Source organism: Corythoichthys intestinalis, chromosome 9, assembly GCF_030265065.1.
Source record: "Corythoichthys intestinalis isolate RoL2023-P3 chromosome 9, ASM3026506v1, whole genome shotgun sequence".
NCBI classification, from domain to species: domain Eukaryota; kingdom Metazoa; phylum Chordata; class Actinopteri; order Syngnathiformes; family Syngnathidae; genus Corythoichthys; species Corythoichthys intestinalis.
This window is the reverse complement of record NC_080403.1, coordinates 36,995,857-37,019,163: the sequence shown is the minus strand read 5'-3', so window position 1 is coordinate 37,019,163 and position 23,307 is coordinate 36,995,857. Positions and strand designations below refer to the sequence as shown.

The 23,307-nt window shown below is 38.3% G+C and overlaps 1 protein-coding gene across 1 annotated transcript in view; it reads left to right on the top strand.

Moving 5' to 3' along the window:
• The first annotated feature begins 3,895 nt into the window (after positions 1 to 3,895).
• LOC130921531 (ataxin-7) overlaps positions 3,896 to 23,307 on the top strand; it is a 49,880-nt gene continuing 30,468 nt past the window's right edge. The window contains exons 1-4 of the mRNA XM_057845551.1: positions 3,896 to 4,043; positions 4,927 to 5,028; positions 13,313 to 13,531; positions 13,714 to 13,782. Of these exons, the coding sequence (XP_057701534.1) occupies positions 13,321 to 13,531; positions 13,714 to 13,782 (280 nt within the window). The 5' untranslated portion in view covers positions 3,896 to 4,043; positions 4,927 to 5,028; positions 13,313 to 13,320. The remainder of the gene's footprint in view (positions 4,044 to 4,926; positions 5,029 to 13,312; positions 13,532 to 13,713; positions 13,783 to 23,307) is intronic.

Sequence of the window (23,307 nt, the reverse complement as noted above, 5' to 3'; positions counted from 1 at the left end):
ACTATCTGAAAAACAAATTTTTACATTTAGGCACTCCTGCAATCGTCACACTTTTTCTGTTACAAACTGACCCCGGCCCCTCATCAGAGAAGAGAAAAGTTATGTTGCCCTCACAGGAAAAAGTTTGGTGACGTCTGCTATACAGCATATGATCTTAAAATTAAGAGCTTTCCGGTACAATATTGTCTATTAAAGTTGTAAAGCAATAGAACAACCAAAATGAATGAAATGAACTTTTTTTTTTTAATAATGTGTCAAAATAACTTTTCGAACAGATCATGTGACTAGTGCCTTAGCTGGTCATTTGCTTTGCTTAGCCAAAACCACCCAAGGACAGAAGAGGCAAGATGGATATATGTAATCTTTTCAAACCAAAGCTTTCAAAAGCGACAACTACTGAACAAGAACCAAGGATTGAAAATGTGGACCATGAAACGCCAGAGAGCACTGCCAAAAATGGTGAGCGGAGTTTCAATTTGCCCCACTACAACAGAGCCACCACCGGTGTCCTGCCAATGTAGTTACCCCCGTCAAAAATTGTATCCCCTGGCCGCGGAAGCACACACCCATACATTAGTTATGAATTATGTCGACTTTAACAATTAATTGAAGCCAGAAAAGAACCACAGTTATATATTTTGGACATCAATGTTTATTAAACTGGAGAAGCTCCATACAGGACTTGAATTACAGTAATAACAGTTATAGGTCATCCTACGAGTAAAACAGTAAAACATTGCCTTTTTTTATGTTCAGTACATATGTTACGTTATACGACAGATTTTTTTTTTTTTTTTTTTGATGATGGATGGGCCATGTTTTAAAACCTCGTAGATAACTACATCATGGATGACGATTTTGGCGAAAAGTATAGTGTCCTTGGCAGCCTAATTTAAAATTCCCCTCAGGAATGAATGCTCATTTTCAACTTATTATTGTAAATATTCTTGTAAGTTAATTTTATTGCTGACACTGTGTTCCGGGGTCATCAACACGTTGTGCCCCCCCCCCCCCTCCAAAAGTCAAACTCCGCCTATGGTATTAGGACACTAAGTCACTATAGGGTTATGTTTTCTTTTTAATTTAGCAAAAATAGTCACCTACCCAATAAAGCAGTAAATGATTTTTCAATGTACAGGGGTTGGACAAAATAATGAAAACACCTTAAAAAAAATCAACAAAAACTAATTTAATATGGTGTAGGTCCACCTTTTGTGGCAATTACTGCCTCAATTCTCTTAGGTTTTGATTCATAAAACCTGTGAATTGTTTCCAAATGAATTTTAAGCCATTCTTCAGTTAGAATACCCTCTAACTCTTAGAGACAATGGCGGTGGATATCGACGTCTTAATTGATTCTCTAAAACTGACCATAAATGCTGAATAATGTTGAGGTCTGGGGATTGTGCCAGCTATATGAGATGCTCAACTTAATTAGAATGTTCCTTATGCCATTCTTGAACATTTATGTTCAATGATTATGATGCCAAAATGCTAGGTTTGTCCATTATGTTGTCCAATCACTGTACCTCGTGTAAATGAATCTAATAAAAAATAAAAAAATAAATAAAATACACATATGGTGGAAAACACTCAGGTGACTTGAAGTTCTGCTCTGAGACCTCCAATTTGGCCAACTTTCAAAATTGTCCGATATGCATGTGTGATACATCATTGGAAAGCTTAAAATCTCAATTTTCTGGGGGAAGAAAAAATTTGAACAGGAGGGCATTTTTTTAAAAAGGTTTTTTAAACAGCAAAACCCTATCTGGAGGTGAGAGCAAGCGAGAGCAGGATTACAGACGCCATGACTTTAACGACATATTATCGCGTACTTACCTTGTTTCAATCCAAAAACTCCATGTAGCATGTATCATTGAGTGTCAAGACACAGCTGAGAATGGCCACAGCTGGATTTTTGGGGGATTTTATGGGTGAAACATGGTAATATAACAAGGGTCGCGATGCAGAAATCGCAGACATCAAGGAGTGGTCGAGATTTTCTTTTTCATATATTTACCCTTTTAAACCTTTTTTTTTTCAATTTTTCTTTGTTTGGATCGATTATTTATCATCTAAAATATCGGAGAAAATGCGACAGCAACAAAAACAATGCAATTAATCGATCGTAATGAGGTAGATATCCGTGACTTTTTTACAGATGCCATTTTTTTCATTGTGACAAAATTTGTTTAAAAGTTTAAAATATGTGAGTGAATAATTTTTTTCAATTAATGATTCTAAGCTAAAAACGACAGACATTTTGAATAATAATTATAATTAATTACCTTCGTTTTATGGCTGGGTTGAAACAAAAGCGGTTGCACGACGTCTGTAAACGGGGGTTTTCAGGGTAAAACGGACAAATTAAAAATAGTTCGGGGTAGAGATCGATGTCTCGATCGATCGGGATGCCGATCGATCGGGTCCGATCACGTCGATCACGTCATTTTCATAGTATCGGAATCGGCAAAAAAATATCGGCCTTATTGCCTTATTTTTAATATATATATATTTTTTAATTAAATCGTTTTCTAATTGTATTTAACGTTACAGACATAATATGTTACACTCATCCAGAGTCTTTAGTTTAGGCTTAAGGTAGGGTTATCAAATTTATCCCGTTAACAGCGGTAATTAATTTTTAAAAAATATTTATCACGTTAAAATATTTTAACGCAATTAACTCATGTGCTGCGCGACCCACTCACGCATTGTCGCGTTCAATCTGTAATAGTGCCCTTTTACCTATATATAGAGCTAAAAGGCAGCCTAAAATGAGTAGAGTGAGAGTTTTTTAATTGGCTAAATCTTTACAATCCCTCTCCCTATGATTTGACATATCGTGGGAAGCAATGTGGGGAAGTCAGGTAGTAATTGATCTTTTTCTTAACACTATGTTAGTCCCCAACGCAGAGAAGATATATCAATTGGTACCACTACGCACAGTCATGGTTGCACTTCCCATCATGCATTTAGGCAGAACAGTTAAATGGCTACAGTATCATTTACTGAAAGCTCAACAAATACACTAGATGGCAATATTTAGTCACAATATACAAATTCACATTTATCCTTTAAGAATTACAAGTCTTTCTATCGGTGGATCCCTCTCACAGAAGGAATGTTAATAATGTAAATGCCATCTTGAGGATTTATTGTCATAATAAACAAATACAGTACTTATGTACTGTATGTTGAATGTATATATTCTTCCCGAGTTTTATTCATTTTTTGCCAAAATGTATATGATCGGGAAAGATTATCGGGAATGATTGGAATTGAATTGGGAGCAAAAAAAAAAAGCAATCAGATCGAGAAATATCGGGATCGGCAGATACTCAAACTAAAACGATCGGATCGGGAGCAAAAAAACATGATCGGAACAACCCTAGTTTGGGGGCTTAATGCGCCTTGAATCTGCGATGGCAGCATATAGACATATTGTTCTATCAAACATAACAGTTGTTTTGGCTTAAAATACCGCAGTTTCTTTTAAAGAGGAGTGCAAGAGCAGAAAGTGCTTCTTCAGTCTTGTCTGTGTTTTCCGCCATATACACATATAGAGACGTCAGATTTAAATTAAAAAAATAAAATACATACTATACTCGACTCAGGTACTCCCAACTAGAAAAAAATAACTAGAGTAACTAGTTTTCCCTACTTGTACTTTGTTACTTCCGACCTCTGGGAATGATTAACTGACCTCCGAACTCTAGATGACCATGTATGACTTTTATATAGCGCTCTGGTGCCCAATATTGTCACGAATTCATACTGTATTACACTAAATCCACTTGAATGAAATGAGAGACACACTGTACGTGAGCTATTTACCGGGGCGCGCTCGTCGAAGGCTCAGTGACGTCACATTCCCAGAATGCAGTCTGGTAAACAGACATGGAAGCACCTGGTGAAGACCTCCACAGAGGCTGAGCAGCGCACTCGCTCTTTCTCGCCGTGTGCTGCCCCCTTTGCCCCTTGCATCCTGTTGATTTCAATCGGCCTGGCGTTTGTTTACACGTACGGCACTCAGAGGATTGGTAAGGGCAAACTTGCCGCGGCTCAGTGACGACTGCTGATGACTTGTGCTGTGCTGTCAGGCTCCTGGCAGCTCGCTCGCTAATGCTAGTTATGGCTGGCTTCGGGCTTTAGCTAGCAGGGCGACGTAGCCACCAAATGCTCTGTTTAGAGCAGCCGCATAGCGCCTGAATGGATGCGGGCTACTGTAACTACACGGGTCCTGTCAAATGGATACCTCAGGTTTTCCAGTTTTACTCATAGCGGCAGTGAACGTACTATTTTGCACGACTATCTCACCTTTTTTTAAAATGACCAATGATCGTTGTTGTGTGTAAGAGGGGGGGAGCGAGACAAAACTTGTTCTGGCTTGGGAATGCGAGCTGAAGTTAATGTGCTTGACAAGGAAAGACTGTTTTTAATTCACGAAGGTCTGTTCATTGTAATTATGCGCTGCTGGTTAGAGGCCATTTTTTAAAAAAGTTCAAGTTAGTTTCGTCTTATTTACATTCATTGTACGGGAGATGTGAGCGATAACAGTAAGCGAACATTACGTTGTTAGGATGTCTATCTATTTATGGTAATCTTTACATGCATATTACTTTGTAATACACTTGATATATTTTTCATTGGTTTTCTTTGTTTTAGGCAGCGTTGTTTTAGGAGCAACAACTAAAGTTGTTAAACAAACAGGAAATGCAATCATAAACCAGATTGCATGTGGTTTGTGACTACTACAATTGTGAATATAAAGCTAGAAGGCTTTCGTGGAGAGGATTACTGATTAGCGGTTGAGGTTTAAATAAGAAAATGTTTTTGGAATGGATATTTTTTTATTTGGCAATTATAGACATAACAACAATAAACAAAGAACATTCTAACTTGTCAATGTTTATGTGTTTCCAGATTTTTTCTTCTTCAGTTTGTACGGCAGCCAGCGAGAATCCAAACTGATGTGGATCACCTGACTGAGTTATAAATAAGTTACGTTTTTCCTTATTTGCCAAGGTAATATATCACTTCTTTATCATCTCTTTCCCGTTGATTTAATAAGAGTTGATATGATGCAAGCTAGTGCGTTTCATAAGTATTTTTGAAGACATTTATTATGGTGTTGTACCTAATTGGCACATCATTCTATTTAAACTATTACTTTAATTTAGTTGATAAAAATTAAGGGTGCACGATATCCATTTTTTGAAACCGATACCGATAACTTCCTGTTCCTCAAGGCCGATGCCGATACAATAACCGATAATGTATATATATAATTTTAAAATTTATATTTACCTGAGCCTTAGAACACCTGAAGGTCAAAAGTACTACTGGTGGATTCAGCATAGATATTTGCCTTTGACCTAAACAGAATTACCATGATGACATGAACATTATTATAATGAACAAAACAAAGAAAAGAACAGTTTTGACTTCAAATAAAATGCCCATATTAAGTTTTTCAAATAAATATCATTTGAGTCAATCACAGTCAATCAGTCAATATCATTTATGTTGGGTTCCCCTGAACAATGAGCAGTGAACTAAAACAAACATAAACCGAATGGTGCTTTGTCAGCAGATGAAACATTTGGTGCAACAGGAGAGGAGACTTTTGTGGTCTTGGCCCATGAAACAACTTTCTTAACCTGGCAATTATAGGACAGCAAGCCTACAAATAACCAAAAGGCCTCTCAAGGACTTGTAAACATAACATTTGCTAATTGCCATAGTAAGGTTTATCACTCAGTGATGGAAAAATACAACCTCTCGAACAGTAACAAAACTTTGCATACTGGCAAAACAGGAGTGGAAACAAACACACACATCCCAATCCACCGACACCATGGCAAAAATATATATTATCGGGCCTATTAATAATGTTATCGGATTTATTTGGATGATGTCATAAATCTGATAATTATCGGACTAATGATTATCGTGCACCTCTAATAAAAATCTGCAGTAAATTTCCACAGTAAATGTCAAAACACCAAATGGATACTTAAAGTAACCCAAACACCCAAATACAGTTTTATTGTGATTGTGTGCCTGAAGGATTAACCAAAATTTGCTGCATAAAGGTCTTAAAATGACTTGACACCATTGGCTTGGGGCCACGTGACAATATGTGTTAAACATACTCTGTAAACTCTTTATAAATATTTTGGGCACCTTGTTTAGGTCCAGTAAATATTTAGGAACCCAGTTCTCAGCACTCATAGGTAATTAAACTTTACATATGTACAGTATATTTTGGGGAATTAGAGCAGGAAGTCGTGACTTACTCACTCTGATAAGGTTTTTTTTTTTTTTTTTTTTTTTTTTAAACTAATTATACAAATCGTACTAGTTCACAGTAATGAGGTTCATTATCTTTTATGGCTAACCTGTTGATCTGTGTTTGTGTTTTCATGGTTTATAATCACATTGACTGTATTGCACATGTTTTACTGAAATGGTTGCAAGCTGCTCTTGTACCTTAATTTTGATTTCTTTCCCAGATCATTGTTTCCTGGACAAAACATGCATGTACATTTTGGCAAAATAGTTCAAAAGACCTAATGTTTACAGTATTGTTTTTAAAATTAATACATTAATTTCAGCTTTTTTATTTACGCTATGCAATAGATACTCTTTAACATAGTTAAATATCATATGCAGTGGATTTTAAAAATGTACTCATACTTGTTCAAATTCCAGGTTTTTGATAAAAGAAAAAAACAAAAGATTCTGATAAATAATTTTAAAACTTCTTCCACCAGTTATGCGACCAACAGTGTAAAGTATCTCTGTATTAACCCCCCCCCCCCCTCCCCCAAATCAGATTAGGACTACAGTATAAAATCAATACCAATATGTAATGTGATAATCACGTCATCAATGTCAATAGATAAAACCATGCAGGATGTATGCAAGACTGCAGAATGGCATATATTTGCCACAAATACATGCACGTTGAAGAAAAGTTTGATCACAAAAGCATGTTTCCAGCACAGTATTGTGAGTATTGTCCGCTGGGTATCCTTGCCTGCATACCTACAACTTTTTATGAAACTGTTTACAAAACAACCTTTTGTAAATCCCCACCACAATTGTGTTAATGCTATTTTGTTACATCAAATAAGGGAGAATGTTATTTTTGGTGACTTCAAATTTGGGCGATTTATTTTTTAAACAGTGGCCTGTATTACTTATGCTGCAGTACTTCCAAAAGCAATAATGAAATATGGACAAAACCGCTTTAAGGGTATGTCTACATGCTGCCACTATTCATGTTAAGATCGATATTCAAATGTTTGACATTTGGTACTATCCCTTTATGTGCATGTGCGTACAGGATTGTGAATCAGTTTATTCTTTTCACACTGCAACGTCATCATATACAGAGAACGTAATCCTGCAAATTGTGTAATTTCCGCATTCCACCAAACCCTACGAACTCGTTTCTTTTCCCTTACCTTTTTCACTATTCACGTACAGTAGTTTCTACTGCCAGTAAAATACTTTAAGAAGCCGTTTACGTGACAACGGTAACGTGGGAAAAAATGCAAAAAACTTTCCCGGATATCCATCATTTAGACTGAGACAGCGTTTTGGATGGGCTGGAACCGCAAAAACTGAAGACCATTTCCAAAGTGGAAATCTTGACGACGCTCCACCCTGTCGTCGCTGTCCAAACGGTTGAAAACGCAAAACTGAGTTTTAGTGGCATCAGAGCGTCATGTAACCAGCTACTTTCCCTAGCAGTGGGTAATGCCTTCCATGAGTCAACGATTGACTACGCTCATCGCACATTCATTAAAACATAGAAGAATCTTTCAGCATATCGACGACATGGAATGGAAGAAGAAATAACCAAGCAGAAGAGTTACACGCAGGAATCAGGTTTTAGTGGTGCTGCCACCTACAGTGGGGCAAGTAAGTATTTAGTCAACCACCAATTGTGCAAGTTCTCCTACTTGAAAAGATTAGAGAGGCCTGTAATTGTCAACATTGGTAAACCTCAACCATTAGAGACAGAATGTGGAAAAAAAGGAAAATCGCATTGTTTGATTTTTAAAGAATTTATTTCCAAATTAGAGTGGGAAAATAAGTATTTGGTCACCTATAGACCCTACTCACGTGACGTCACAGCCATGCCCCCGCGCCATGTTGTCCGTCTACTCGTCATGTTAATGCATTAGCGCTTCGTAAATTCCTCCTATTATGGCGTGTTTTTCTGCTCGTTAACAATAATAATCAAAATGGTGAAGTCGTGCGTGGCGGTCGGTTGCAAAAACAGAGAAGATAGACAGAGAGACTTGGAGTTTTACCGTATTCCGAGAGACCCGGAGAGGAGAGCGAGATGGACTGCTGCAATTCGACGAGAAAACTGGGCTCCAAACGACTACCACAGATTATGTAGTAGTCATTTTATATCTGGTAAGATGCATTTAATATATATTTAGAGGGTTTTGGGCTGACAACCACAATTAAGATCATTGCTAGGCTAATCGCCGACAACATACACTGAGACGTTGTGAATGAACTACCTGAAAATATATAATTATAAGGGGATAATAAGAAAGTTGTCATACAATTAATTTACAATTTCACTATTGAGGTCAAAAGCCAAAAAATAAATTCAGCTAGGGACAATCTGGAGTAGTGCTATCGCACTTCATATTTGTTACATATTATATATGTATGTAGTGAGAGTGCTATCGCTAAACCATATAAACATTAAAAGCCCTAGCTCCATTGACAAAAGGCATGAAATACATTAGACTTGACAGTGGATGTTAGCAAGAACAAAAGATTTTGAATTGAAAATTTCGTAACTCACTTCCCGAGCACAAGATAGATTCCTGCCGAATTTTCGTGGACGAGGACCTGTTTCACCCAACAAGCAACGAAGTATTTATAAGCCTCCAAGCTCTTAAAGTTTTTCAAACTTTCGTGAGAATAGGCTGATTTTGTGTGGACAAGATAGTTGTAAATATCAGGGTAGCTCGCAGATGTCAGGCAAAGACGGCGAAGACAGCGGGTCGAAAAACATCGATTTAGGCATCAAATATGGATCTGGCGAATGGATAAACTGAAGCTTTTCCACATAACGCCTTTTATGCAACGCATCCAATGAGTTTACAGCGTCAGATAACACCGGGGCTTCCATGAATTGCTGTATAACTTGCACGACTAATTGAAAACAATGAGAATAGGTCTAAAAAATACAGACAATATGGCGGCCGGATACAGCGACACGTCATTTTGTGACGTAGGTGAGTAGGGTCTATAAACAAGCAAGCTTTCTGTCTGTCAAAGAGGTCTAACTTCTTCTAACGAGGTCTAACGAGGCTCCACTCGTTACCTGTATTTTGGCACCTGTTTTAACTCATTATCGGTATAAAAGACACCTGTCCACAACTTCAGTCAGTCACACTCCAAACTCCACTATCGCCAAGACCAAAGAGCTGTCAAAGGACACCAGAGACAAAACTGTAGACCTACACCAGGCTGGGAAGACTGAATCTGCAATAGGTAAAACGCTTGGTGTAAAGAAATCAACTGTGGGAGCAATTATTAGAAAATGGAAGACATACAAGACCACTGATAATCTCCCTCGATCTGGGGCTCCATGCAAGATCTCACCCCGTGGCGTCAAAATGATAACAAGAACGGTGACCAAAAATCCCAGAACCACAGGGGGGGACCTCGTGAATGACCTACAGAGAGCTGGGGCAACAGTAACAAAGGCTACTATCAGTAACACAATGCACCGCCAGGGACTAAAATCCTGCACTGCCAGACGTGTCCCCCTGCTGAAGCCAGTACACGTCCAGGCCCGTTTGCGGTTCGCTAGAGAGCATTTGGATGATCCAGAAGAGAACTGGGAGAATGTGTTATGTTCAGATGAAACCAAAATATAACTTTTTGGTAGAAACACAGGTTGTCGTGTTTGGAGGAGAAAGAATATTGAATTGTATCCGAAGAACACCATACCCACTGTGAAGCATGGAGGTGGAAACATAATGCTTTGGGGCTGTTTTTCTGCACAGGGACCAGGACGACTGATCTGTGTAAAGGAAAGAATGAATGGGGCCATGTATCGAGAGATTTTGAGTGAAAATTTCCTTCCATCAGCAAGGGCATTGAAGATGAGACGTGGATGGGTCTTTCAGCATAACAATGATCCCAAACACACAGCCGGGGCAACGAAGGCGAGGCTTCGTAAGAAGCATTTCAAGGTCCTGGAGTGGCCTAGCCAGTCTCCAGATCTCAACCCCATAGAAAATCTGTGGAGGGAGTTGAATGTTTGTGTTGCCCAACGACGGCCCCAAAACATCACTGCTCTAGAGGAGATTTGCATGGAGGAATAGGCCAAAATACCAGCAGCAGTGTGTGAAAAGCCTGTGAAGAGTTACAGAAAACGTTTGGCCTCCGTTATTGCCAACAAAGGGTACATAACAAAAGTATTGAGATGAACTTTTGGTATTGACCAGATACTTATTTTCCACCATGATTTGCAAATAAATTCTTTAAAAATCAAACAATGTCATTTTTTTTTTTTCCACATTCTGTCTCTCATGGTTGAGGTTTACCCATGTTGACAATTACAGGCCTCTCTAATCTTTTCAAGCAGGAGAACTTGGTTGTTGACTAAATACTTATTTGCCCCACTGTACACAATAGGCATGCATACTACATTGGCAAATTGGAAGTTTCATATAGACTTTAGTGTCTCTGTTTTCCCCTCACAAATCAGTTGTGTATACAGAAATATTTTTACAACAAAACCCCACTTTTGTGTTTTTGTTCAGACCATTGTCGCATAAACGTGGTCATAATGTTCAAGTCTTTTACTACACGTCCAAAGTCATGAGTTTCCTCATTCTAATAGCATTTTTTGTTGTTTTTTCCCCTCATGCGTCAGGCAGTAACAACATCAGATGAAGGTTTTTTTCAAATGAAACGTGCAGAATGTCCCAGCAAGTGTGCCTCAGTACTTGGTGTTTTGCAGAATGTTTTGTTTTAATCACCTTACATTTTCCCAACTGTAGTGTTCTGTTAAAATTGTTTAAATATGTACAACAACAAAAATCAATTGCTAATGCTTAGCGCCAGGAAAGATTTTACCTTTTGAACCTCTAATTAAATGCTTGCCTTTTCTTGTCAATGAGGGTGAAAAGACTAGGCACACACTGGTGACTGTTTCATTTTGAAAGTAAAAGTAAAACTTAATTCTGGACAAACATCAACATGCCTATAAAATGGCCCCTGTTTATAAGACAATGTCTTCCTCATTGTGTCTAATAATCTAGTGGAAATGCACGCGAAAAGGGGATATTAATCCATCGGTATGAATGAGTCACCACTGCTCTACCATGTTGGAGACTAAATCGACTGATCTGTAATTAAGATTTCTTTCTTTTCTTCATACACTTTCTTCACTGGATAACCAGCAACCATGACGATATAAATGATAAACAGGTTTGATTTAGTACACTTTGACAGCAGAGGATGTTTGGTCATTTATAATTCACATTATGCTTCTGATGATTTACATTGTATGGACTTGTTATAACACAAATGTCATTATTCAATCCTACAATATCAATACATATCTTTACCATATATTTACTTCTAATGTCGAACTTCTAAAGTACAAGGATATTGTATATACAGTATTTAGGACGTAAAATGGGCCGAAATGCTGTTTGCTGTGATTGTGACGCAACCATAGAGGTATATAGAGAAAATGATACATACTGTATAACACTTGTGTTTTTTTGTCTCTCAATGATGATTTGTTAGCATGAACGGATAATTTTGCAGTGGTCACTTAATGTTTTTCCCCAGAGCTCTTCACTGGATTGAAGAGCTGGAGCAAGCCTGCTTTCATTTATTTATTTATTTGGGGTTTTTTTGTACTCTATCAGGCGAGTCACACTTTTCTTGACTAGATAAGAAAAATAATCTATAGAAATATAGTACTAATTGATTCAGTAAGTATTTTTGAAAAATGCTTGTAGATGTAAATGAATGACACTGTCCAAAAAAGGTATGTTGACAGTTAACTATTTTACCCTTTTCAATTTAAACCATGCACCACAGCAGCACAAGCACTCCAGGGATTTGAATGTAATCAGAACATGGACCACCCATCTACTATGAGAACTCACTTTTTTTTTTTTCCAGGCAAATTAATTTATTCAGTATGTGGGACTTTTTCTGCTACATGGTCAAAGATGATATCCACAGAAAAGCAATCATGTAGTATTGATGCTAGAACTTGAAGATTCTTGCACTCGTGAACCATTGCTTTACATTATGCCAGTGGTCACAACATGGTGCCTGTGGGCACCTGGTAGCCCCTGTGGATCATGTGAGAAGCTTGTGGGCGAGTTCTAAAAATAGTTCGCCAATGATGGGGCATTGTCATTTTCTAGGAATGTTCTTGAAGTCATAATTTTAAAATATAAACACCAGTAAAGATTTGTAGTGCACATTAATCTATATCTGTTTTGTGCATTGTTTGATCAATGCTGATCTTTGTTTTGAGAAACCTTGAACATGCTCACTCTTTTCATAGATATTGTAAATACAGTAACATTAGTTATTAGCTCAATCACTGCTAGTCTACGTCACAGAATGTGTTCTGGCAGTTAGCAGGAGAAGGAAATTATTGAAAACAATGGCAATAGAGGCTGCCATTGATAATGATAGACTTCAAATTGATTTACACTGGAACAATTGGCATTGAATGATCATATTTCAGTGCCATTGACGGCACTATACGTCCAATCGAGTTTGACTGGGAGGGTTGGCAACGAATGATTGCTAGCGCCGTCAGTGGCAGCGAATGAAGTAACTCATTCACATTAATTAGTAAAGAAAAGAGTAATGACCCCAGCCCTGGATTACATTGATATTATCCATATTTGCTCACTTACCCTAGGGGTCATATTAGAAGGCTGCTAAAATTCGCTTTGATATGAGGGTGACTCCTTAAAATATGAACATTATTGACAATTTGTGGTTATATTGCAAGATTTGGTAATTATAACAAAAAGTAATACGTGCACTTTAAATCTCAAATCAGAAGCCGTCAGCTGTAATCACACTTTCTCAGAGGCTTGGTTTTTTTTTTTTTTTTTTTTTTTTTTGTAAACCCCTTCCAGGTGGACACACGCCATTTTATATATTTTTTTACTTGTTTATTTTGGATGATTCGAAAAGCGAGTCGATGTGTGATGCCAATCGTGAGGGAAGTCCTCTCCTGTGCTGAGCTGACTCTCGTGTCGTTACATTGTAGCGGAAAGAATGTCGGAAAGGGCCGAGGATGACGTCAGGGGGGAGCAGCGCCGAGCAGCCAGGCAGCAGCTGAAGCAGCAGCAGCAGCCGATCCAGCGGGGAGAAGGCTCCACAGCAATGGCGACTGTTGCGGAGCGGAGATCCTTACCGAGTCCAGAAATAATGGTGGGACAGCCTTGGAGCAGCTGGGTCGACGCCGCCAAACTCCACGGCAACGACGGTGAGTCCTCTCGCGACCCGAACGTGTACGCCGAAGCGAGGCGGAGCGCTACCGTCGCAGGCGCTGGTGTGCTTCTTTCTGGCCGTTTGCATGCAGTTGTCGGCGGAATATGAAGAAACCATAGTGGTAGCAACGTGCAACTATTTATTTGTGTGTCTGCGGGCATATTGGCCCATTCTTAGGTGCGGAATTGGAGGAAAGTTTCAAAGACTTGGGGAAAAATCGCGAAGCCATGCGTTTGTGCAGAGAAGGTGAGTTTTTTTTGTTTTTGTTTTTTGCCTGTCCAGGGCCAAATGTGTACAGTACAGTGTTTGGGTTCTGTTGGTTTGCACATAGACGCTCAAGCTTAATCAAACTCAGTTCAAAATGCCTCTTAAACAGATCAAATGACTGGACAACTCTTTATTTGTGAAACATGACGGTTATTTATGTTGACAACCGTCACTAAAATAACTTCTCGAATAACTTGACTGGCTGTCATTGGGTGTAGGCTTAAAATTTACAATTAATAACACTTGTGGGTACCCACACTTGGTTTTGTTGTGATAAATATTGAATACTTTCTCCACAAACAATATGTGTATTGTATTGTTTGCTTAAATTTCAGCATTTAAAACCTTTAACTTTACTTATAATTTGGAGAAATTCATACATGGGGTTCAACTTTAAATGATGTGATCAGATTGTAAATTATTTTTCCTCCCACATTTAATGCATCTTTTTAATCCAAAGAACTAAATTATCAAGCTCTTAGACTGAGGTTAATAACTGTAAAGCAAATGTAGACAGAATACTAAATGTATGGAGACAACACTGATTACAGAAATTGAATACATGTAACATGGAAATGAAGTTTATTTTTAAATTCAATTACTATATTCATTGATTTATCTTCCGCTTATCTTTACGAGTGTCGTGGTGGTGCTGGACCCTACTCCAGCTAACTCAATTTTTTTTTTTTCTCCCAAATCTGCTTAATTCAGCCTCTTGTGTGAATGCTTTCTGATATATCCTTATTCCTATACAAAAAAAAAAAAGAGAAACTGTATTTGTATTTGAAATAAAACATTGATTGGCATCAGCTGGGGCATAGGAAGACTGAACAACATTTTGCATATTTTATTCCATGTTTAAATCAAGCTCTACTGCAGTCATGCCCTAAACCCAAGAAACATGCTGTAACCTAATTTGAAATCTAAATATCAATGAATCCCACCAAAACATCAACATATATGAAATACTGAAGACTCTTATTCTCCAAATATATTTTTTTCCATAAGCATAATACTTATAAGTGAAAGTTGTAATATGAAATGCAAATTCTTAATCACTCTTGATTCACACATTCTAAAGTTTAAATAAAAACATGCTATTATCCATCAACCGTCTACATTTTAAATACTATGTGAACAAGAACATGTGAAAGTTAAATAAGGCAATATGGGCATTCAGTTATTAAAAAGAATATTTAAAATCATAAATTTTATGTGTTGCTTTCACAGCTTTATGATTTTTCAACATGAATTAGAGGGAACGCACACTTTTTGGATACCCCTATGGTGAAAATATTGGGGGGGGGGGGGGGGGGGGGGGGCTTGTGAAAACCTGCGAGTGATTGTTACCTGCACAAAATTAACTGTAATTGTGCATGTTTTCTTTCTCCATAGTATGTCTATGAAATTAAACTTTTTAGACTTGAAATTCAACTCAAATTTATCTTAAAATTGACCCAAGTACCCAAGCATTGAACTAGCAACCTTTAAAGTGCGTACGGCAGGAGAAAAAAAAGTCCTAAATAGATTTATTATGTGAATTAGAATCATATTTTGAGACGATTCGACTATATTCAACAATTTCGCGAAGCGCAGATGATGAGAAATTAGTCTTTTAATCTGCAGGTTAGCAACGCCTACCATTATAGGCCTCTAGCGTCCCCAACAGGAGGATGACGTCGGCGGGAGAATGGTTTCATCTTTTTTGCTATTCAGCCCATTGGGGGGTAATTATTCAGAATGAGGAAAATGCGACAAAGAGAGCCACAAAATGTCATTGTTTCAGTCTCTTTACTCCAATATTTTTACAGGATATTCTTTTTATCCAAGAATTTTTCCCTAATAGCTAAATAAATGGTATGGTCATGACGAATAACAGCCTGTGCTAAATAAAAAATGAAATAATAAAAATGCCTTTATTCAGTACGACATGGCAAAATTACTCCATAATGGTCAAAACTGTCGACTTCACTTTTGCTGTCACACCTCCCGAACGATATTTTATGCCACCGTAGTTAGTCGGGCTTTTGTCATTTCCCTGCCCTGGCTTCAGAGAATGTAAACAAACCAAGAGGCGTGACAGCTAGGCGACATGCTTAACCCGAACCGAGGCGAGTAAGGTTTCAAAGTGTTCGAAGCGAAAAATCACACATAACTAGCCCGGACCATTTCACACAGCTGTGGGATTGCCGATTGTCTACGCTGATTGGCAACCCTCCCGGCGGCTAGCAAGTTAGAACTCGTCGTTCCCCTGCTTAGGGCAAAGGGCTCGTTTGAGGAGAAGCAGCTGGACAATGACCGCCGGACAAACCGGCTGACGTTGGAGGAGCACGTTATCACATAGTCACATAGTCAACACGAATATGGTGAAATAATGCTTTACTACACGGCGAAGACGTAAACAGTGAGAGAGTCATAGGAGAGCAGCTGCAGTTCTTGTGCAGCTAACATGGGAGGATGTGTATGAGGAGAGCTTTTTACATGCCCATCCATGATCAAACCTAAGGTTGTAGTGTTTACTTTGTAATCGCTGTATTCGCGGCTATTTTTAACACAAAGTTGCAATTTCTAAACGGGTGTAAAATTTGACAGAACACCGAGCACATGAAGAGGCCAATAAGCCGAGTATAGTGCTCTCCCGGCGGGGGGATGTGCGACAAGCCGCCGGTCGTTGGCCGAGTGGACAAAGAGCATGTCAGCCACAAAATGCAAGCCACCTACGTATTTAAATGATCCCAGTATTTGACATGATACAAAACACGATGTTTACTCACTTCCTCATAAGTCCAGTGGTCCCACTGTATTACGGCTTGTTATGGCCAAAATTCATCGGTGAATGGGAACCTTTTGAAACCCCAAAAAGACTCGCGCCTCTCCCTGGTGCAGCAAAATTTTTCTGCAGCAGTTTGGCTGGCGTGATGCGAAAAATAAACGCATTAATCCGCAAAATAAGCTGAATCCTTAGTCCTTCTCATGCAACAGTATGGCTGGATAGTGAGGAGGACTCCTTCTACCGTACACGTCACAGCACCCTCTTTCTCAACTTGAGCCGAAAGTCACTCATTTTCATGGCGCGGGATTAAAAAATGAAATATATAAAACGGTCGCTTCCACGCACATCCAAGCAGTCCATTTCTTTCAGGAGCATAAAACACCACGTGAAATACGAAAAATAACATGGTTTTTGGTGTCATACGCACTTTAAAATACTTAGTCTCTGCACTGGAGCACAAAAAATGTGAAAAATACATTCAAGATCAGTTCACGGATCACATTCTGATTTTTGACCTAATGCACTTTTTTTCTCGGCATACACTCTGTTTTTATACTCTTTCGGTAAAGTCTCGTTGGGGCCGCACACAAGACTAAAATCTGTCCTTTGCAATGATGAGCAGATAATTTGTCCACCTGTCCTGAAAGCTCCTGTTTTCCATCTTTCGTCTGGCTATTTTTGGAAGGGGACGTGTAATTTGGCCGACGAGAGTGATAGCATGGTTGCTAATGACTGACACGAAAAGGAGCGGGGGGGCTTGCCATTCCCTACTGATGCACCGGCAAAGCCAGAAAAGCTTTCAGGGACTTGTAGTATTATTGGTTCATGCATTTGATATAATCTTGCAGGCCAAATATAATTACACTGTGGGACAGATGTGGCCCGCGGGCCTGAGTTTCACATACGTACGTGCCTTACACCCCCCCCCCCCCCACACACACACAAAAAGAAGCACTCATTTATTTGTCTTAATTTTTGCACTTTCAAGTGATTATCAAGCACAGAAATGATAGTGAAAACTCAGATCATCTGGCTTTGGGCAGTGCATCACTTGATGTCATCGCTATGTGTCCAGCATAAGCTTGCTTCGTGTTGCTATGAAATAAAGTGTTAATTACTGGATCCTTGTCATGGCACTTATCTGGTGTTGTCCTTTCATGGGTCAACAATGTGGCCTGTGTGTAGCGCACAAACCCAATTGCACAATTAGAGTAGCTAATATACATGCGGCTGACAAGTGCTGATACAGTGCGTATATACTAGGGCTGTCAAATTTATCGCGTTAACGGGCGGTAATTGATTTTTAAAATTAATCGAGTTAAAATATTTAACACAATCAACGCATGCGTGGAATGACCCACTCACGCATTGTCGCAAATTGACTGCAAAGGCGCTGTTTCGCGTATATACAGATCTAAAAGGCAGCGTCAAGAGACAAGAGTAGATTCAAGCATTCATTGGGGCCATGCTTTTGATTGGTAAAAGCTTTGACATCTCTTCCACATCAACTACAACTATTGTAGGAAGTGAGGTGGGGAAGACTGACAGGAGTTCCTTTTCCTAACAACATGTATTGCTCCCAACGCAGAGAAGATATAGTATTTGCAACCACCACACACAGTCATGGTTGCACCACTTCTCGTCATGCATTTGGCCAGAACAGTTAAGTCGCTACAGTATCATTTACTAAAAGCTCAACAAATACACTAGATGGCAATATTTAGTCACAATATACAAACTCACATTTATCCTGTAAGAATTACAAGTCTTTCTATCCGTGGATCCCTTTCACAGAAAGAATGTTAATAATGTTGATGCCATCTTGTGGATTTATTGTTGTAATAAACAAATACAGTACTTATGTACAGTATGCTGAATTTATATTTCCGTCTTATCTTTCCATTCCAACAATAATTTACAGAAAAATATGGCATTTTTGAGAAATGATTTGAATTGCGATTAATTACGATTAATTAATTTTTAAGCTGTGATTAACTCGATTAAAAATTTTAATCGTTTGACAGCCCTAGTATATACTGTAGAATATTGTACATTACATTACGCACACAATTAGGAAGCCACTGGTTAATACTGAAGAAATCCAGGAAGCATATTATTGCATCTGTCTTAAACAGTTTGCGAGTAAGGTCATTCTAAATCCATGACTGTTTTACCTCTAGACTTAAACCGTGAAACTCATATATTCGTCATTTAGCATTATCCTTTAGAGGCTGTCATTGGACTGATCAATTTTTGTTCTGCGTCACTGTCTTGATGGAATTATATTCATGTGTGTGTGGTGGGTATTACGAGTGGCTCTCCCACTCTCTGCCATGAGTCATGCCAGATTGTCGTGTCACCAATGCCACGCGATAGAACAGATTATTCACACAGTGGCATTGATTTTTTCCCCCCTAAATGCACAGCAAATAATTACTTTCATACATATACATTGCGATTGTCATTGAACAGCATCAATTGCAGGTTTACATTATCCAGTGTTTGCCCCTTGGGGCAGCCACCTAAAACATTCATCACTGCCATGGACGAGGATGCTGAAATTAACTGGACTAATTCTCTTCACTCTTGAAAACATTTTGCTTCTCACCATCTTTCTTTACTCTTACTTGAGCACAAGCCCTCTGCTCACTCGCTGTCTTGCCCAGGCCTGCTTCTGCTCTTCTTATATGTACCATTCTTGATTTCTTGGCTTTGCTCCTGTATTCTCTTTGCTTCAATTTACATTTTCTTTTCTCTTTGCATCTTTGTTTTTAATTATCTATTTAAACTGTATTTAACAAGATATACTGTAATAAATGTGGATGATTAGGTTTTTAATTTTTTTTTTTTAATAAAAACAGTACAGCCAGTGCATAAATCTGTTGAATTAGACTAGCGTGCAGATCTGGCTGGAAAGCTTTTATAGTTGAGCCAACCATTTCTATAGCATTCCAAGTGAGCAACTCTGGCTTTTTGGAAATGAGTTGTATTTGATCTTGCCATTGTTCCACTAAGAACATTTTATTGCATAGATGTTTTGAGTCATATCATTAGGGTGTTGTTTTTTAGAATGAGCAACTGGTACAATTGGACTTACCTTTATTTAACAAGTAACATCCTAATCTACATATCCCTGCAAACCCCTAAGCAGAAAGAATAAAATGTTGTGAACAGATGCATTTGCAAACCTGTTATTTAGGAACGAATCGGTAAACACTCCTCTCCACATAACATTTATGTTATTCAGAGAAGTCACACTCTCGCACAGTCAAAAGTTTTGAGACACTTCACCATTCAGTTGGATGTCTCAAAACTTACACATCTGTAGCATGATTTTATATTCAATCAGTATACTGTGTATTCATCTGATGGCTTTAATTCTGCTGCCACTTCAGCTGCTACAAAAGTCTCCTGTTGAAGGAGATATTGAGCTAACTGTTTTCATCCAATTCACAAGCTCAAAGTGGGCTCAGGTCTGTTAATTCACCCATATATGAATGCCACTCACCACCCTGAGAGGAATCCCACCAGGTAGACTCTTTTATATGTTCATTGAGTAATGGTCCTCATTGGTTTCAGGCCCCGCCAATTATGTTTTGAGGACCCTTGACAGCCTTAGAGTGGTACATATTAGAGAGACTCTACTTTTGTATTCTCTCTTTTGCGTATCTCACCATAACACCTTAAGCAATCTCTTAATTAAGATACTTACATCAGAAAAAAATTGGTTATCTGAGCATATGAGCTTTGGACCGATTATTTTATTAGAGGAGCACCTTTTCACTGGTAGGAAACCTACCATATTTTTCTGAGTTTCAGGCACACAGTCACTGAATGAGTTCTTTTTCATACATAAAGCAACATGCCATGTCCGCAATGTGCTGATGGCTCCCGAGAGCCGATAGTGATGTTCTCTGCGCACCAAGCGCGGTTGAAAAAAAGCAAATAGCATTGATCATGTGTTTAGAATTACGTGACCATTCAAGATGACAACCTCCGAGTCAGAATTATTGTATGAACACCGTTTCCAGTGTATAGGTGTGGCAGTGTTGTCAGATTGTCCCGCCCAATTGGGCTATTTGTATAGACACGGGGTGGAAGAGAAATATATTGGGTGGGATAATTAAATTAGTGCCACTTGTGACCAAATCTTATCTTGGTTGGGAGGTTGTAATTTGGGCTGGTTTTTATATAACTAGGCGGGTTTTACGGTGTGATTGGACTTGAGACTGTCTTTCTGAGGTGCATTATGCCTTTAACTTATGTTCCCCACCACACTAAGCACCATCAGCGCACGGGTGATTTTCATTGAGCTAACCTAAACTATGTCTTTGAAAATTTCAGGGATATAGTCATGAAAACCTGAACAGGTTCATTTTTAGTGGAAAGATGGTTATGCCTATAATGTGGTCCAGTCCACAATTTTTTACCAAAATAGTATTTTGTATGTTTTTTAACTGATGTTGGTCGTAAATTCATTACTGTAAGGCAGACATGTCCAAAGTGCGGCCCGGGGGCCAAATGCTGCCCATGGTCAAATTTCATCCGGCCCCCAGCCACTGTCATAAGATCAATAACGTCTGGCCCACACACAGACTTAATAAATCGGCCAGCAGTACTGCTACCAGCATATGAAGTAGCTTACACATTAAATGTTGCTCCTCATTTACCCACTAAAAGGCAGCAGTACTCTAAGCAACATTACCTAGTGTGACCCTTGACTTCCAGTTTTCTAAAATGGCAACAATCAACAACAACAAAAAAGTTAACTGCGACGGCCGACGCTTCAAGGATAGGTGGAAATTGGACGCAATACGCAACAACTGTGTCTGCCTCATTTGCAAAGAGACAGTCACTGTTTTTAAAGAGTTCAATGTGAGGCGATATTTCCAAACAAGACACGCTGACATGTACGACAAGATTACAGGGAAGATACGCAGTGAGAAATTGAAGCAACTTGAAGCTAGTTTTATTTCACAGCAGCAAGATCCCGAGAGTCGAAAGAGAACACCACAAAGGCTAGTTGCGAGATTGTTGAAATTATTAATTAAAAAAAAGAATAATAAAGCAAATGTGACACACAGAATGGCTAGCTAAAATTTGCTTAAATATATTGTTCTATGTAAAGGACGTCAGCCAAGGTCGGCCCCCAACATTTTTACCACACCAAATCTGGCCCACTTTGCAAAAAGTTTGGACACCCCTGCTGTAAGGTCTCCATGAAAAACTATGTTTAACACCTGAATACAGCATTAAAAATATCCAATCAATTTCATAAAAATACAAATACATATGTTAAAAACTACACTACCGTTCAAAAGTTTGGGGTTTAAGCGACCCTGAACTTTTGAACTGTAATGTACATAATCAAAATTTCCATAGGATACACATTTGGGGACCCCAAACTTTTGAACCATAGTTTATCTAATTTAGCAGATTACGATAAGGTATAATGGTTTCTTACTTTGTATAAAAAATGTTTAAGGAAAACCTAGTGTCCAAGCGTGCAGCTTTCATTACCGTTGCACTGTATTCGTGGTTCCGTCATAAACAGTTAAAAAATTTTTTTTTTTTTTTTAAAGTTAATCAGACCCATAACGCACCACAAAGAAAGCAAGACAAAAGATATCTACAGGGTAAGATAATATGGCCTTTTTTGATATTTTTAATAGTTAAAATTATCGTGCGCGGATGGTGCTTGAGCGCCGATGGCCCCTTGTGTACGCTGGGCTTTAGGCGCACCAGATCACAAGGCGAATGAGTGCATTAATGTACTGCATTTGTCATTTGTTCTTTTATCTTTTAACATTCGAGCAGTATAATACAGTTATGCTCCAATAAAATGGGTTCGAGGTTATTAAGCACAACAAGAATTCGAATATAAAATGCACTGGGTTATAAGACTCACTGTAAAGGAAAAAGTACGATTATGGTAAGTATTATATTAAGTATGCCTTACAGTCCAAATAATATGGTACTTTTGCCTATTAAAAAAAAAATGACAATACAGTACTTTCAAATATAACATCCAGTCTTTACAAGGGGTTTGATGTAGTCAATAAAAGTCAATAAAAACATAAGTTGGCAATTTATTTATTTTTTGGGGGGGGGTGGGGAGGCAAATGCAGTATTTTAAAAACTAACATAAAAGATTAACACTTGCATCTATATTTTATCCAACACCTCATTAAGTTGCTATGGTTTTGATGTAACTCGCAGCATAGTTTTGTCTGAATTCAGCACATTATAAAAGAAATTGGAAATAAAAAATCAATTTCAATTTGTTACAAGAGACAAATGGAAGCTGAATTCCAATACAACATCCTCAGTTATAACAAGAAAAAGACTAGATGTTAAAGTTATTTGACAGTAAGTAAACTTTGAATCATTGTGTTAGCCTTCTCTTATCAACATGTACTCCACGATGACTGGAGCCAAGTGCTCGGTAACATCCCTATTTGTAATTGCAGGTTTCAATCATCAGAGTGCTGCGAGTGTTTCACTTTTTTTTTAGTATTTAACTTTTCCCCCCATCCTAGCCTGATTCCCTTATTGAAACGTATGTGATTATATATGTAGCCTGTACTTTATATTGACTTTAAATGGGACATATTTCTTTGCAAATCAGTGTTTTTTTTTTTTTTTTTTTTTTTTTTTCTTGTATTAGCCTTTAGTTATGTTTAAGACTACGTCTACACTAGGATGGATAATTTTTTGCCTTGTAATTCAGG